Source organism: Microtus pennsylvanicus, chromosome X (genome assembly GCF_037038515.1).
Source record: "Microtus pennsylvanicus isolate mMicPen1 chromosome X, mMicPen1.hap1, whole genome shotgun sequence".
Lineage (NCBI taxonomy): Eukaryota > Metazoa > Chordata > Mammalia > Rodentia > Cricetidae > Microtus > Microtus pennsylvanicus.
The window spans coordinates 69,431,097-69,446,622 of NC_134601.1; the positions used below are offsets into that span (position 1 = coordinate 69,431,097).

The 15,526-nt window shown below is 34.9% G+C and overlaps 1 protein-coding gene across 5 annotated transcripts in view; it reads right to left on the reverse strand.

The window, feature by feature from the left end:
* Positions 1 to 2,525: 2,525 nt before the first annotated feature.
* Fam133a (family with sequence similarity 133 member A) overlaps positions 2,526 to 15,526 on the reverse strand; it is a 35,957-nt gene continuing 22,956 nt past the window's right edge. For all 5 annotated transcript variants that reach the window (XM_075957974.1, XM_075957975.1, XM_075957973.1 and 2 more), the window contains exon 5: positions 2,526 to 5,563. In XM_075957974.1, the coding sequence (XP_075814089.1) occupies positions 4,708 to 5,460 (753 nt within the window). In that variant the 5' untranslated portion in view covers positions 5,461 to 5,563 and the 3' untranslated portion in view covers positions 2,526 to 4,707. The remainder of the gene's footprint in view (positions 5,564 to 15,526) is intronic.

Genomic DNA, 15,526 nt, shown 5'->3' on the forward strand with positions numbered 1-15,526 from the left:
GTTATTATTTTACTTATATGAAATATTTAGACTAGGGAAAACCACACAGACAGAATGCACATCAGTTTTCCAAGGGCATGTAGAAACATTAGTGGTAGATACATGTCATGTAAGGGGAACGAAATTTAATTTAATTGCATGGATTTAGTCTTTTCCTCTCTCTCTCTCTCTCTCTCTCTCTCTCTCTCTCTCTCTCTCTCTTTCTGCATGTTTGTCTGTCTGTCTCTTTCTGCATGTGCATTTATTTAGAGCCTTCTTCTATGACCTGATCAACTACTTTTATTAGTATGAGGAAATCCCTAACAATAACCACCATCATTATAAGAGAGAGAAAAAAAGAAAGAAAAGAAAAATCATGTAGATTTGAGAGGGTAAAAATACATTCCATGTGAAATGATGGTGCAATAATAATGATGAAGAAAATAGAAAACAACAATGATATGCTGTGCATGGTAGACATAACTTTAATCACAGCACTTGGGAGGCAGAGCCAGGACAATCTCTGTGAGTTCAAGGACAGTTTGTTAAACATAATGTGTTCTAGGCTGGCAAGGGCTACAGAGTGAGACCTTGTCTTAAAAATAAAGAGAAGAGGATTATGATAATAACAAAAGGAGGAGAAAATAACAGCAAATGTTTGCTGTGGGCTGGGGACTGAATTAAATGCTTTAAATGTTATTCTTCTAAGAGTCTTTGACATAGCGACTATTATTTTTCTGATTTTGTTAATGAGAAAATTGAGTTACATACAAATGAACCAATTTGCTAGAGGTCATATAACAAGAAAACAGAGAACGAGGACTAAAATCTCATTATCTGAGAGCCAAGATCTTAGCATCTGGAATCTGCAAGGATTTAACATCTATAATTTAAGGATATGAGACAAATTGATGTATATGTCTGTGCTAGTAGTTTGTTTTGGTATATTTGACCCTAGCTGGTATAATCTGGGAAGGAGGAACCTCAATTATAAAACTACTTTCATCATTTGATTTGGGAGGGTCCAGACCATTGTTAGTGTTGCCATGCCTGGCAGGTAGTCATGGGTTGTGTAAAAAAGCAGGTTGGACAAGATATGAGAACAAGTCAGAAAGCACATTTCTTTAATGGTCTTTGACTCAGTTCCTACATTGAGCTCCAGTCTTGACTTTGCTAGATGGGAGATGGTCAGTGATGTTTATGTATAAGCAAAACAACCCCTTTCTCCCACATGTTACTTTTGCTGATGGCTTTCACCACAATAAGAGAACATGAATTAGAACAGTGCAAGAAAACAGTCAAGTAAATGAACTATCTAGTCCTCTTCAGTTATAAACTTGTTGTGGTGGAACTTGCCTGTCATTTTCCATTCTAAAGGCAAGATGATGAATATTTTAAAGTTATTCCTGGGCTATATGGTGAGTATTGAAGCCTTCCTGTGATATACAATTGTTGTAGGTGGGTCATCTGTCTATATGTTATTCTCATTGGTTAATAAAGAAACTGCCTTGGCATTTTGATAGGGCAGAAAATTAGGTGGGTGGAGTAGACAGAACAGAATTCTGGGAGAAAGAAAGCACCGTTGGTCAGATGCCAAGGAGCCAGCTGCCAGGTCAGACATGCTGAATCTTTCCTGACAAGCCACCACCTCGTGGTCCTACACAGATTACCAAATGTGGGTTAATGCAACATGTGAGTATTAGCCAATAAGAGGCTGAAACTAATGGGCCAGGCAGTGTTTAAATGAATACAATTTGTGTGTTGTTATTTTGGCTGTAAAGCTAACCATGTGGGAGCCGGGTGAGACAAAAAGCAGGCCTGCTCACCTCATCACTACAAAGCCTGCTTGCCTCATCATTACATACAATATTTTGCTTCATTTTTTTTAAAAAGAATAGCACATTTGATGTGGGAGAGTCTTTTGTTTTATGTTGATTTCATTGGTTAGATAAAAAAAACTGCCTTGGCCCTTTAATAGGACAGAAAATAAGGTAGGCGGAGTAGACAGAACAGAATGCTGGGAGAAAGAAGCCGAGTCAGGCAGTCGCCATGATTCTCCTCTCCAAGACAGATGCAGGTTAAGACCTTTCCTGGTAAGCTACCACCTCGTGGTGCTACACAGATATTAGAAATGGGTTAATCAAGATGTGAGAGTTAGCCAATAAGAGGCTGGAACTAATGGGCCAGGCAGTGTTTAAAAGAATACCTAAAAATGGTATTCTTCTTCATCAATTAGCAATGAGAATCTTAAAATAATTTTCCTTCTAAATTGATTTATGGAAATTTGTTTAGGCTATAATTAGAGAAATGAAATAGGAATTAAATCAACCTATTTCAGAGTCAGTAAGTTAAAATGAATTCAAATAAAATGAACATGTATTTTCAGTATGCCATATATGATCTCTTTTGGATTAATTATCCATCTGTAGAAATATCTGATGAAGGTAATTGAATTACTTTTATAAATGGTGAACAGATGTTGTAGAGTGTTTTGTTAGTATTCAAGTTAGGTTAGGTGGTGATACAAATAGAAAGGACTCAAGATCTAAGTAACTGAACACATAATTTATTTATTACTCTCAAAAAGTCCATTGCAAGTTCATCAGTTTTCTAGGACAAAATCCTTCTAAAGTGTGACATAAAGGTACAGCTTGAATCCTTCTTGGAAGTTGGCCTTTACTTTCAGTTATGGTGGAAGTTCTAGAAACAGCTGAAATATTATGTTAGAATTCTTTCTGCTCAAGGATGGAATTAACACATCACTTCTGTTCTCAATTCCTCTATTGTAAGCAGTCAGATGGGATCTCCTAACTACAGAGACCTGGGAAGTGAATGCGAGCACAGAGCTATAGGATAAACTATAAATATTTTTGCCATATTCCACAAATAATATAACTTTAAAAACATTTACTGAATACTCTTGAAAAAACTATATATGGATACAAAATACACTTTAAATGCAATAATTTTATAAGCAATATACATATAGATATATTTTAAGAAACAGTGGTATTTATGAAACTCCAAGATGATTTAACATGGCATTACTACACAATACTCCAAGAAGAAATTGAAAGAGTCCAATATTACCACTGCAACATTCTGCAGAGGTGACAAATCATTTATTTACTAGATGTTTTCTACAATGTTTCTTTTGATTCAAAGAATCTGAGATTCAGTCACCTATTTGAAATAAAAAAATACTGAGCCTCTCTCATCATGCCAAAATACTTGTACCATGACATTATTAGTGTAACTTCTGTAATAAGTGTTGTTGAAACATAAACTTATAATTTACACTACTGTGATATATAATGTAAAGTAAATATATTTTAACACATTTTTAACATTAGTGGTGAACATGACTCAACAACAGTCACAAGGCACCAGATCCTTAGTAATATATAGACACAAAAAAATAAATGATATCATCATTACATAAATTTAACTTCTATTACACTTCAGTACTAATGCTTAGGATAAGAAACATTTAATGAACATACATACAAATATTTTGGCAGTTGTTTCTGTAACACAACACACAGCATACTAGAAATCTGGCCCTCAACTTGCTTATAGCAAACCAGCTTCAATATGAAGGCATTACAATTTCTTAAAAACCTTCTTTTTACATACTAAATATTTTGGCACATGTGCAATTTAAGCAGACCAATGAGATAAAAGTAATATCCAAAATTTAAGAAATGAAAAGTTTGAACTTTATATCATAACCATGAATTATATTTAAAAAGATCACCACTTGTCACAAAGAATATCACTGAATAATTATAATGGCAGAATGAAGTATGTAAAACATCATAATGTTTATTAATAAAAACAAAGAAACAAAACCAAAGACAGTTTGCAATTATCCTCCTTCAAAAAAATAACAGTTAATTCAAATCATTTAGTATTCTAATGTGAAATAGCATTTAGTACTAAAGAATGAATAATGCTAAAGCGGAGGTAAATGTCATAGCTTTGGGGACTTTATGCTGTAAACTGCTTTCTTGTTCTCTTGATACAGTACACAACAACATTCAGTGTGTAAGAAATAAATGGCTGTTGCACTGGCAAAAATAGGATGTGTAAGGATTAAAGGCACACTTTTCAGCTAGCTAGAGTAGCAAACAAACCCCCTCCCACTCCCTGACATGAGCCCTTCCCCAATGTAAACAAAAACTTCTTGGAAAAAAAAAATAAACATCAACCAAACATATCTATAAAATTAAATTTTGAACAACAATGCTGTCTTATCTTTAAAATGTCCACTCTAATTGTCAGGATGTTTCTGTACTTTAAAGATAGGCAAAAATTACATACATCTGAAAAAATACATATATTTGACTATACATTAAAGATATGCAAAAATTCCATATGTTTAACACTAGATATGTTTTTGGTTAAAATTATTCATTATTGAAAATATATTAAATGAACTCCAAACATTTTAATACTAGTAAGACAACTGAGTTTTGGTTCCCAGAGGAGTAACTATTAGACATAAAGAGAGACATTAAACAAACAAAACCCTATATAGAAGCTGCAAGCAACAAATACCTTTTCTGGCACAGTGGCATTTCACTGGCAATTTAAAGTCCAGAATAACTTTATTAACACAGGAAATCTCATGCATTTTGGTAAATATGACCTAGATTTTCACAGTTGAAGTTTCTTTAGATTTTGTTTCATTTTAAATACGGAAAGCCTATTTGGTTTTCCTTTATGTTACACTGATTTGTGACTTGAACTAGACTTCTTCTTCTTCCTCTTCTTACTGTGTTTCTTGTGATGTTTCTTCTTTTTTTTCTTCTTTATCTTTTCCATTTTTCTTTCTTGCTCATCGTGTTTTCTTTTCTTTTTTGCCTGCATCTCCTCTTCATAATCTGATTCGAATGAAGATTCTGAAGAGGATGGCTCTTCTTCAGGACAAGCCTTCTTTCTTTTTTTGCTGTAGCTTTTGGTACATTTTTCTTTTTCAGTTTCATCCTTTGTCTTTTTCTTCTTTAGGGGAAGTTCCTTGCTTGGCGATTCTGATTCAGAAGTGGAGCTTTCTGATGATTTGTGGGAATGGTTCTTCTTTCTCTTTCTCTTTTTCCCTTGTTTCTTTGGCTCATCCTCAGAATCTGAAGAACTGCTTGATGAATCGGAGCTTGATGAAGAGGATGTATACCGACAAGATTTCTTCTTTTTCTTTTTCTTTCTTTCTTTTCTTTTGGATGAACTGACATTTCCACCTAATACTTTCTCTCTGCTTTTCTCAAGTTCTTTCTTCCAATTTTGATTCATTTTTTCTTCAAATTCAGCCAATGCCTTGGAGACTTTCTTTTTATTCTCTAATTGTTTCTTTACTTCTTCCCAGGTGGGTCTTGGTCGATTCAGATAATCTTGTATAGTTGGGCCTACAGATTGACTTGTGCCCCTCCATCTGGCCATTGCTATAGGATTCATATATGCCACTCGATTATCACGTTTCCCCATGGCACCAGGTGGTTCTCAGAGCAGACTACCAGTTGGCAAAGAGAAGAATGTTAGGCCCACTTCTCACGATCTTCATCTGCTACTTTACCGAGGAGTCTCCATTCTGTTATAGAAGCAGATCAAACCATTATGGAACACCTTTAAGACATAATGATATATAAGAATAACTGTTACTTTAATAGTCATCATGGAAGAGGAGGGGAAATTGCATAAATATATGGAAGAGCAGGAACACGATGCAGGTTGCCCCTCTGTATTCTGTGAATATGTTTTGTTACCACTGGTTAATACAGAAGCTGCTTCAGCATGTGGCAGGGCAGAATATAGCCAGGTGGTAAAACTAAAGTAAATGCAGGGAGAAAGAATGAGGAATTATGCAGATACCATGTAGTTTTCCAAGAAGCAAGATGTGAAATAACAAAACACAGCCTCATGGTAAAATATAAAATAATAGAAAAGGGTTAATTTAAGATGTAAGAGCTAGATAGGAATATGTATAAACCATTGGTCAAACAGTGTTATAATTAATATAGTTTTTGTATGATTATTTAGGTCTGGGTGACCAGGAAAAACAAGCACAGTCTCTGTTTATAAGAACAGAGCAAAACAGTGCTTTATGAATTTTCTAAAACTGCTACACTAATGAACTCATAGTAGCTGTGGTTGCCTGGAAAAGATCAAGTATTCAATATTTTTCCATAGAGCTGGGACAAGCTCCAATTCTACATCTAACATAGGAGAAATAAACAGTAGATGGATTCTGGAATGAGAAAGCCATCTTTTAAGAATGTGACTCCTGGTAGGTTGACCATGCTTTAGTGGATTACTCCATACCCATGAGCACATGAGCAACACGAATTAAGAGTCAGAGGATTATTTTTTATTTATTTATTTATTTATTAAAGATTTCTGCCTCCTCCCTGCCACCTCCTCCCATTTCCCTCCCCCTCCCCCAGTCAAGTCCCCCTCCCTCATCAGCCCAAAGAGCTAACAGGGTTCCCTGCCCTGTGGGAAGTCCAAGGACCACCCACCTCCATCCAGGTCTAGTAAGGTGAGCAACCAAAGAGGATTATTTTAAAAAGAAAACTCTAAGTTTGTGGGTGGGGGATGGAATGGTTGATCTAGGAGATATTAAAGGGTAAGAAGGGATAACTATGATCAAATTACATTTTCTCATTTATAAACACAGGAATCGATACATGGATTGGCTATGTGAAAGGAACATTCAGAACGAGGTTCCCAGAGACAGTCCTTTTTATTTTGGTACAGTATCTCATTATGATGCCCTTGGTAGCCTGGAAATCCTACCTCAAATGGGTTTGCCTGAAATTCACAGAAATTTGCCTGTCACTGCCTCCAAAGTGCTGGAATAAAAGGTATGTGCCACCATGCTCAATAAGAGTTAGTCATTTATGTACAGAAATCTGTAGAATAAAAACAGTTATTTTGGATGAAGTAATAAAGGACATGTCAAGAAAGGGAAACTGTATGTGAAAAATTACTGGGATTACAAAGCTTACCATAAAATTACTGATGACATAGGCAAAGAGATGTTGATATGAGTGAGAGATATGGTTTCCCAAGCAGTCAGAAGCTTGGGAAGTCCTTCTGACTCTTAAAAATCTTTGTTCTAACTCAAGTGGTGTTGATTCATGCTTTTAATCCCAGCATTCAGGGAGGTAGATCTCTGTTCTAGCCTGGTCTACAGAGTGAGTTCTAGGACAGCCAGAGATATAAAGAGAAACCCAGTCTCAAAAAAAAAATCTTTGTTCTATAATTGAAAAAGAACACTCAAACCCTTTTAAGCAGAAGATAAAGATTATCAGACACATAATAAGTTTTTCCATTACTCACTTTCTTCACTTCTGATCTATTAAACAATCTATACCTACCCAACACAATATGGACTGTATAGACTTAAAGCATTCAACTGCTTTTCTAATTCACAGCCCCAAAGTCCATATACCTTCAAACCAAAAACATGGTCTGGTCTATCACAGGAATACCCAAGTCCCTAGTACCAACTTCTGGTTTAGTCAGGGTTTCTATTATTGTAAAGAGACACTGAAATGGCTATAATTCTTATAAATTAAAACAATTAATTGGGGTGGCTCACTTACAGTTCGAAAGATTAGTCCATTATCATTATGAAGGGAAGCAAGGCAACATGGAGAAAGACATGATGCTAGAGTTGAGAGTCCTTACTTCTTGGTGCAAAAGCAAGAAGGAGTGAACTGTCTTATTGGGCATGGCTTGGACATACATGGGACATCAAAGCTCACCTCCACAGTGACACACTTTCTCTAACAAAACCATACCTACTCCAACAAGGCAGCCTTCCCTAATGGTGTCACTCCCTTTGGGGATCAGTTTTTAAAACCACTATAGTAAGTAACACATAAAAAAAGAAATAATTTCACTTAGAACATCAATTCTCATTACTGTGTAATATTTAGCTTCAGTGATAAGCAAGTACTCTTTACCTTTAAATATTCAAAGAATTTTAAAGAATCTTAAACAAGAATATTAAGTGCAAGAGATGATCAAGGAAATTTACATATAAAAGTATATACTTAACTCTTCTTTTACGATACGAGGATCAACCTCTAATGAAATTCTATTATTAAAAAATAATATAGTTAAGTTCATTTACATGTTTGTGTCCTTTTAATGTCAGTGAATTAATTGATCATGTTTATGATTTTATTTTTAAATTCTGTGTCCTGGAGTTCTTCTAGTTAATTGTCAATGGTGAATATTTCTATGGAACTAGTAATTTTGAAGGTGACATAGTTTCTTGATTTTTTTTTTGTAACATGTGAAGGGACCTGGGAATGTGGACTTCTTTTGTTGGTTATGGGTCTGATATGATTCTAGTCTGCCTTTATTAACTGAAAGTTTGTTTCTGTCAAAGCTTGGTTGATTTTATACTTGACCTGAGGTCCTTTGAATATTTCATGTTTTATTTAACTTGAAAAAATGGGTAACCAAGAAAACATGTGAGTCTGACGATTAACTAGATCCCTCTGGGCTGGACACTTGAGCATATTTACAGGATGTTTAGAACAAAGCTTCTTTAGAGAGTAGCACAAATGATTGTTGGATCACAAAATACCTGACAACACTTAAACATTTCTGAGGATGCAGCAAATAAATTTTAATTTGAAATCAAATGTAATAAAACCATGGTGTTTCTAGACATCCTTGTCTGTGTTATACTTTGTGATTTTACTACAATCTTGGTTTGTAACATACAATATATCTATTTTCTGTTCCACATACCAGCATGCCATGCCAACAAATACTCCCTAGAACACCTCAGATCAGATAAGAGAAAATTATATACACTGTGCGTAGTGGTTACTACTGTACAGCCAAAATTGCCCAAGTTTATAGAAGCATAATGAGTCAACTATCTTAAACATAAACTTCTAATATTTTCATACTATGATTTCTCAACATACATCCAGTCAAAGTTTAAACTGTATTGCTTTTGAATGATCAGGCTTTTTTTTTTGGAGGGGGAAGAGGTTCAAGAGAGAATTTCTCTGTGTGTAGCATCAGCTGTTCTCAAATTCACTCTGTAGAGCAAGCAGGCTTGAACTCATAGAGGTCTGTGTATCCCTGCCTCCCAAATGCTTGGATTAAAGGAATGTGCCACCAAGACCAGGTTAGAATGATTAATTTTAAAAATTGTTGCTTGAGTTGCTCATTTGGGTTACATAAAACAATTATGCAGTGAATTTTTGTCTGGTGATTAAGAGAAATTTTCCAATATTTTAAAAAATGACTCAAAATATATTTCTACTGTGGAATCCATTTTCTGCATTGATAAATATAATATCACAATACCAATGAACACTGAAAAATGTCAATTACATTCTATGTCCTAATATTAAGCAGTCAGATAATATACTGCATTTCCTGCAAAAATAAACATACATATCTCATTAATAAATAGATTTCCTTTCAACTGAATAGATAAAAAATATATACATATAAAAGCTTTTAAAGTATAATTTCCTTATGAATCATGGTTGGTAAAAGTTTCCTTTATATATCTACTTTATACAGCTATATCAGGTCATGTAAAAACAACTGTAAATGCAAAAAAAGGATCACAAGTGGAAAAGTTTTGAAAAAACATAATTTAGAGAAAAGGAAACATAATTAGCTTTATAAAAGTAGGTAAGATAGGGGATAACATTGGAAAAACAAAAAAATACAGAAAAGCAACAGACATGGTACACACCTATAATTCTAGTATATGAGAGGTGGAGACGGGACAATTTAAGAGTTTAAGAGAAGCCTGCGTTATACTGGGAGTTCAAGGCCATGCTGGTATTTCATGAGAACTTGTCACAAAAAGGAAAATATAAATACTTGATTTCATGGTAAGAGAACACTCCCTGAAGGTTTATAAAGGAGGGAAGCAATAAACAGTTCTTCCTACCCAACTATGATACCAAAAGTGGCATTGCATAATAACATTAAAGTTATAGTAATGGCACACATACCTTCTGGGTAGTCTACAGTTCTCTAATTGGAATGTAAAAGTGCTCAAAAAGAGGGAAATTATGTTCAGTACTGGAAACCTAGCCAATTACCCAGGACTATTGGTCATTGATCCTGGAGAAGAACCTAACACTGTCACTTTGTGAAATCAGCATAATCTGAAATATGTTCTAAATATGTTTCATTTTACTCACATATAAGTGCAGAAAACCACAACCAACCAAAATATATAGTTGTAAATCCCAGTGCCAACTATATATCTACAACACAGTTCCTATACATAGGCTCCAGTATCATTGTTGAAGAGACGACAGAAAAATTATAGGAGCCAAAGAATCAGTAAATAGTCTGTGAGTCTATGTCTCCTAGGAATGCCATAAGCTATGGCCATAAATTCTCACTAACATGACTTCCTAAACATAAGTTGAAGAAGGACAATAATAATAGATATTTTAAAGTAAGTTGGAGCAATCCCATGAGGCCCCAAAACAAAACAAGGGACTGCAAGCAATTAAGGAATGCTGAGAAGTAAAGAAATAGTCTTTCCCTGTGAAGAGCTCACCAACTAATTATTCAATATCAAAGGGTAAGTCCTGAAAATATATACATATGAGAGGTAATATTCATAATGAGAATGTTGTGTTTATACATTTAGGAATATATATATATGTGTCTGTGTGTATTACATCATGCTATATTATATAATTATATAACCCTAAATGTATATATAATATGTTATGTGTGTATGTGTAATAATAGTTAAAAAATAAGAAACCATGAATTTATTTATTTATTTATTTATTCATTTATTCATTCATTCATTTATTTATTTATTTATTTTGGTTTTTCGAGACATGGTTTTTCTGTAGCTGTGGTGCCTGGTGCCTGTCCTGGAACTAGCTCTTGTAGACGAGGCTGGCCTCGAACTCCCAGAGATCCGCCTGCCTCTGCCTCCCAAGTGCTGAGATTAAAGGCGTGCACCACCACCGTGAATTTGAGAGAGAGTAAGGGGGAGTGCATGGGAAGGTTTCAAGGAAGGAGAGGGAAGAGGGGATTGATGTAATTACATTATAATGCTCAAATAATTATTAAAATATTTTTTAAAAAAATAAATGGAATCAATCCCACAATTTCTTGTAAGAACTGAGGTGAAAAACATAATATAATGGGGATTGATGGAAGACAAATATATTCTACATATTATATGTATATAAACATTGACCATTGCAACTTGGTTGTGGTGGAACACACCTTTCATCCCAGCAATGGGGGTACAGAGGCAGGCAGATTTCTGTGACTTTGAGGTCACCTTGTTCTACAAAATCTAGTTCCAGGACAGGTACCAAAACTACAGAGAAAACCTGTCTCATAAAAAAGAAACACAAACAAAAACATTGGCCTTTGTTTTTGCTCAATGATATATGTGTTAATTTTGTTTGTTAAGAGAAGGCATCATAGGAATTTTTGGGCCTGCTGATAAAAATTTGAAATAAATACAAAGAAAAATGGAAGGGGCACTGAAATCAAGCAAATATGTAAAATATTTAAGAGATATTTGAACCTACACAATAAATAATCATTTTCTAAATGATAATATACAATTAATAAGGAAAAGTCACACTAACAGTCTCCTGTTCATGTATGACAAGATGTATCATTTTCTTACTAAGGTAAGTTTATTTTTAAACAAATCTAATTATTCCTTGCCTTTCCATACTATTATTCCCTTCTATTCATTTCTCAGATTCACAAACTTTGTATTTGTTCTGAGAACCATGTAGTTTAACCGTGATCACCATTGTTACTACTGCAATATCCATTGTAGCCTGGTAGGGAGTCACCAATGGATGCACAACCAAGGACAAGGACTCCCTTCTTCCATGAGTCTATCAATAGGAAGTAGTTAAATAGTGAGGAATAGGGAAATTGCAGTCCCTCCATCCTTGCCTGACTATTCATGGGAACATTCTAATGTAGAGCTAGTACAATTAAGCAACGCTTAGTTTCTAAAATGTTGGTAAGGTAGTGGCTGTCTAATGCTCAGAGGTGGAAATTTGCAGCCATTTCTATTATCTTCTGGGTATTATGGTCTGTCATCTCCCGTTTCCTCAGTATTCCCTGGGCCTTTGAAAGAATAGTGTAGATGTCCTTTTTAGTTTTGAGCACTCAACAATTAGTTATTGTCTGCACTTTATGTAGGAATAAATCTCTGTCTTTATTACACTCTACCGGAAAAAGCAGGTTCTTTGTGTAAGAATGGTAATTGTGTTCGAGTATAAACATGTTTAGAAGGGAGCCACAACATTTAAACAATGTTCTATAGTTAGATTTGCTATTTCTAATTATGAGATACATAATAGTATTTGTTTGTTGTTTCTTAAGTTTCTTATAATTCTATTGTGATTATCTATTGTGTGATAGAGACTATTTTATATGCCACAAAGAATATACTCTAATAAAATTGTGAAATCACAGATATTAATCAAATGAAAGTATAAATTATAATTATTGTTAGAAATATAAAAGAAATATAAAGGATGTTGAGATAGATACAACGAGCGTCTCAATCCAGAAGAAAAGGTGAAATATGAGAGATATTGGAATATAATGTAAAACCTAACTTGCTACGGGAGGTCCTCCCACTCCTCCAGCCTATCACCACTGAGATACCAGCCCATTGGGGCGTGGTCTCTCTCCCTTTAAAAAAGCGGCCACTTCCCTCTCCTCTCTCTCTTCACTTCCTGCTCCACTGGCGACTAGACTTCCTTCCTGGTTGCGCAGAGGGCTGACAGTGATCTGTAAGTTTTTTCCCCTTTAAATAAATACCACCCTATTAATCATAATTCCAAACTGGTGTGGCATTGTTTATGACTTACGTCTTCACTGTTTAGCCTGAGCTAGGCAGATGAATAAAGGGGCCATAACTATCTGAATAATTAATCTGAAATAATACACATGGTAAGAACCCTCAGGTAAAACAGAAAAGTTGACTAAAGTGCAAACTATTTGTATTATTATAACAAACTAATCATCCCCAGTTCTTCATTTTTGAAAGTGATTGTATGTATGTCATTTGTCAGTGAACATGCTTAGGTAAAACGAGATAAATGCCAGTTAACTAAAAGTGTATATTAATATTTCAAAATATAGCCCCTACTCTACTAAAGATAGTTGTTTTATAGATTTCTAGTTTACAAATTATTATCATGAATTTTCAGTGGTATTTATTACTTGTTCATGAAGTCTCACAAATAAAGTTACTTGAGTCAGCAGCATTTTTTAAAATGGTTGTCAATTGCTCTGAGACTTAGCCTAAAGCATTCATTCTTTTGAAAAGATTTGGCCAATAAAAAATGCTTAATATAATTTTGCTCATTATAGCTCATATAAGTTTAAGTACCCTGCTACTAAACCCTTTTGGAAAACTACTTGAAGGATTTCAGATATCATTGATTCTACTAAACTATAAAATGACAATCATTTAATCATGTATAATAGCAATGTTTCAACATACTCTCTTTTACCATTTCCCATTAGTGGATAAGAGAGAAAAGACAAGATACAATCTAATGTATGGGCCAAATAAGAGATAATGAGGTTTTATTGGCAAATTTAATGATACTTTGAAATTCTTGGGAATCCTTAGCTCTAGAAAGTATGATACATTTTTTACAAAATAAAACTCTAGGATAATCACATCGTATATTGGTTATGTACATGACTGTTCTGAAGGAAGACTTGCTGCTCTTATCTTGAGTCAGATCAGCATATTCAAAAAGCACTATGTTAAATCAATGTTTCTCCAGTGAATTCCCTGTAGTATAGCTCTGCCACTGAATATTAACAGGGGAAACCATACAAAATTGAAAATGCTACTTCTAATTTCTTACCTCTTCCATTATTGTCAAATGTCAAGAGATCTATTTCTGCAGTTGTAAAGGTGGTACAGATTATAGTAGCAATGAAGGATTGCAGGTGGAAGAGATAAAAATATAAAACAATGGCTGAGGAAGGAGTCTGGACATCATTTAGACAGCTGTTAGATAAATGAGTAAAATAACCCTCTGATATTTTTTAGCAAAGGAATACATGGTAAATTTAATAATTGGAAGATAAACCACAGTATACTGTTCAAATGTTTAGATTTTATGTTAACAAAACAATGCCATTTAAAACAGTTAATAAAAATGGCAAATTTTGCTCAAACACAATAGAATATGCCTTCTCAGTACTACATAGGACCTTCTCTAAAATTGACCACATTCTTGGTAACAAAGCAAACCTCAACAGAAACAAAAAAAAAATTGGAATAACCTCCTGTATCTCATTGGATCATCATGATTTAATGTTAGAATTCAACAACTCTAATTGCAAAAAACCTACAAACACATGGAAATTGAACAGTGATCAATTAAATCACCCCTGGGTCAAGGAAGAAATAAAGAAAGAAATTAAAGACTTCCTATAATCCTTTAAAAATGAAAGCACATTTATCCAAACCTATGGGACACTATGAAACCAGTGCTTAGAGGAACATTCATAGTACTAAGTGCCTGCATAAAGAAGTGGAGAATCTCACACTAGCGACTTAACAGCACACTTGAAAGCTCTAGAACAAAAAGAAGCGGACTCAACATGAGGATTAGACAATATGAAATAATCAAATTGAGGGCCAAAATCAATAAAGTAGAACAAAGAAAACAATGCAAAGATTCAATGAAACAAAGAGCTGGTTCTTTGAGAAAATCAACAAGATAGAGGTCAGGTAGGACAATTGTGCAAGCACAAGAAAGTGCATGCAATCTCACAATAAGAAAAAAAATGGCCAAGAAAACCTGTCAGCAGACCAGAAGCATGGTAACTAATGACACATGCTTCTAGCCAATAACAACATGCCAGCAGTGACCACCAGTTTCAAAAGGACCAACCAGAAATGTTTCTGCAGCAGCTCAATTTCCCTAACCCCATAAAACCCTCAACCCGCTTCTGTATTGGAATCTCCCAGAGCCTATGCCATTGCCTCCATGTCATCTCACTTCCTGCCTCTCCTCCCCACCCCTGACCAGGGAAATGAAGATGTTACAAGAGGCAGCAGCAGCAACAAGTCTGCAAAAAGTACAACTGGTGCCCAATGTGGATGTAACTTTTCCTTTGCTCACTTTTTCGGTCCTTCTTACTGTATTTTGGGCACTTTTCTTTTCTGCTTGCTGCCCCAGCTGTTGTTTCTGTCCCAACTCTCCACCAGTGTCTTGAGTCAACCCTTTAGAGTGTTTTCAGTGAGCTGACCCCTAGTTTTGTTTCTAAGCTCTCGGTTAGTTGGGGCTTTTATTTTTTTCTGTCCCTACATTTTCTTTTGCTCCCGTTTATCTTCCTGATTAGGAACTCTGCATTGTGACTTTGTTCATCATGGTAATCCTACATAAGGGCTGACCACCCAGGAGGTATAACCAATAAAGTAGCTTCTGAACAGGTCCTTTACACCTGCAGACACTGTCTGAGCATATGTCTGTGGCCCAACAAACTGCAGAAATCCCTCACTATAACCAACACA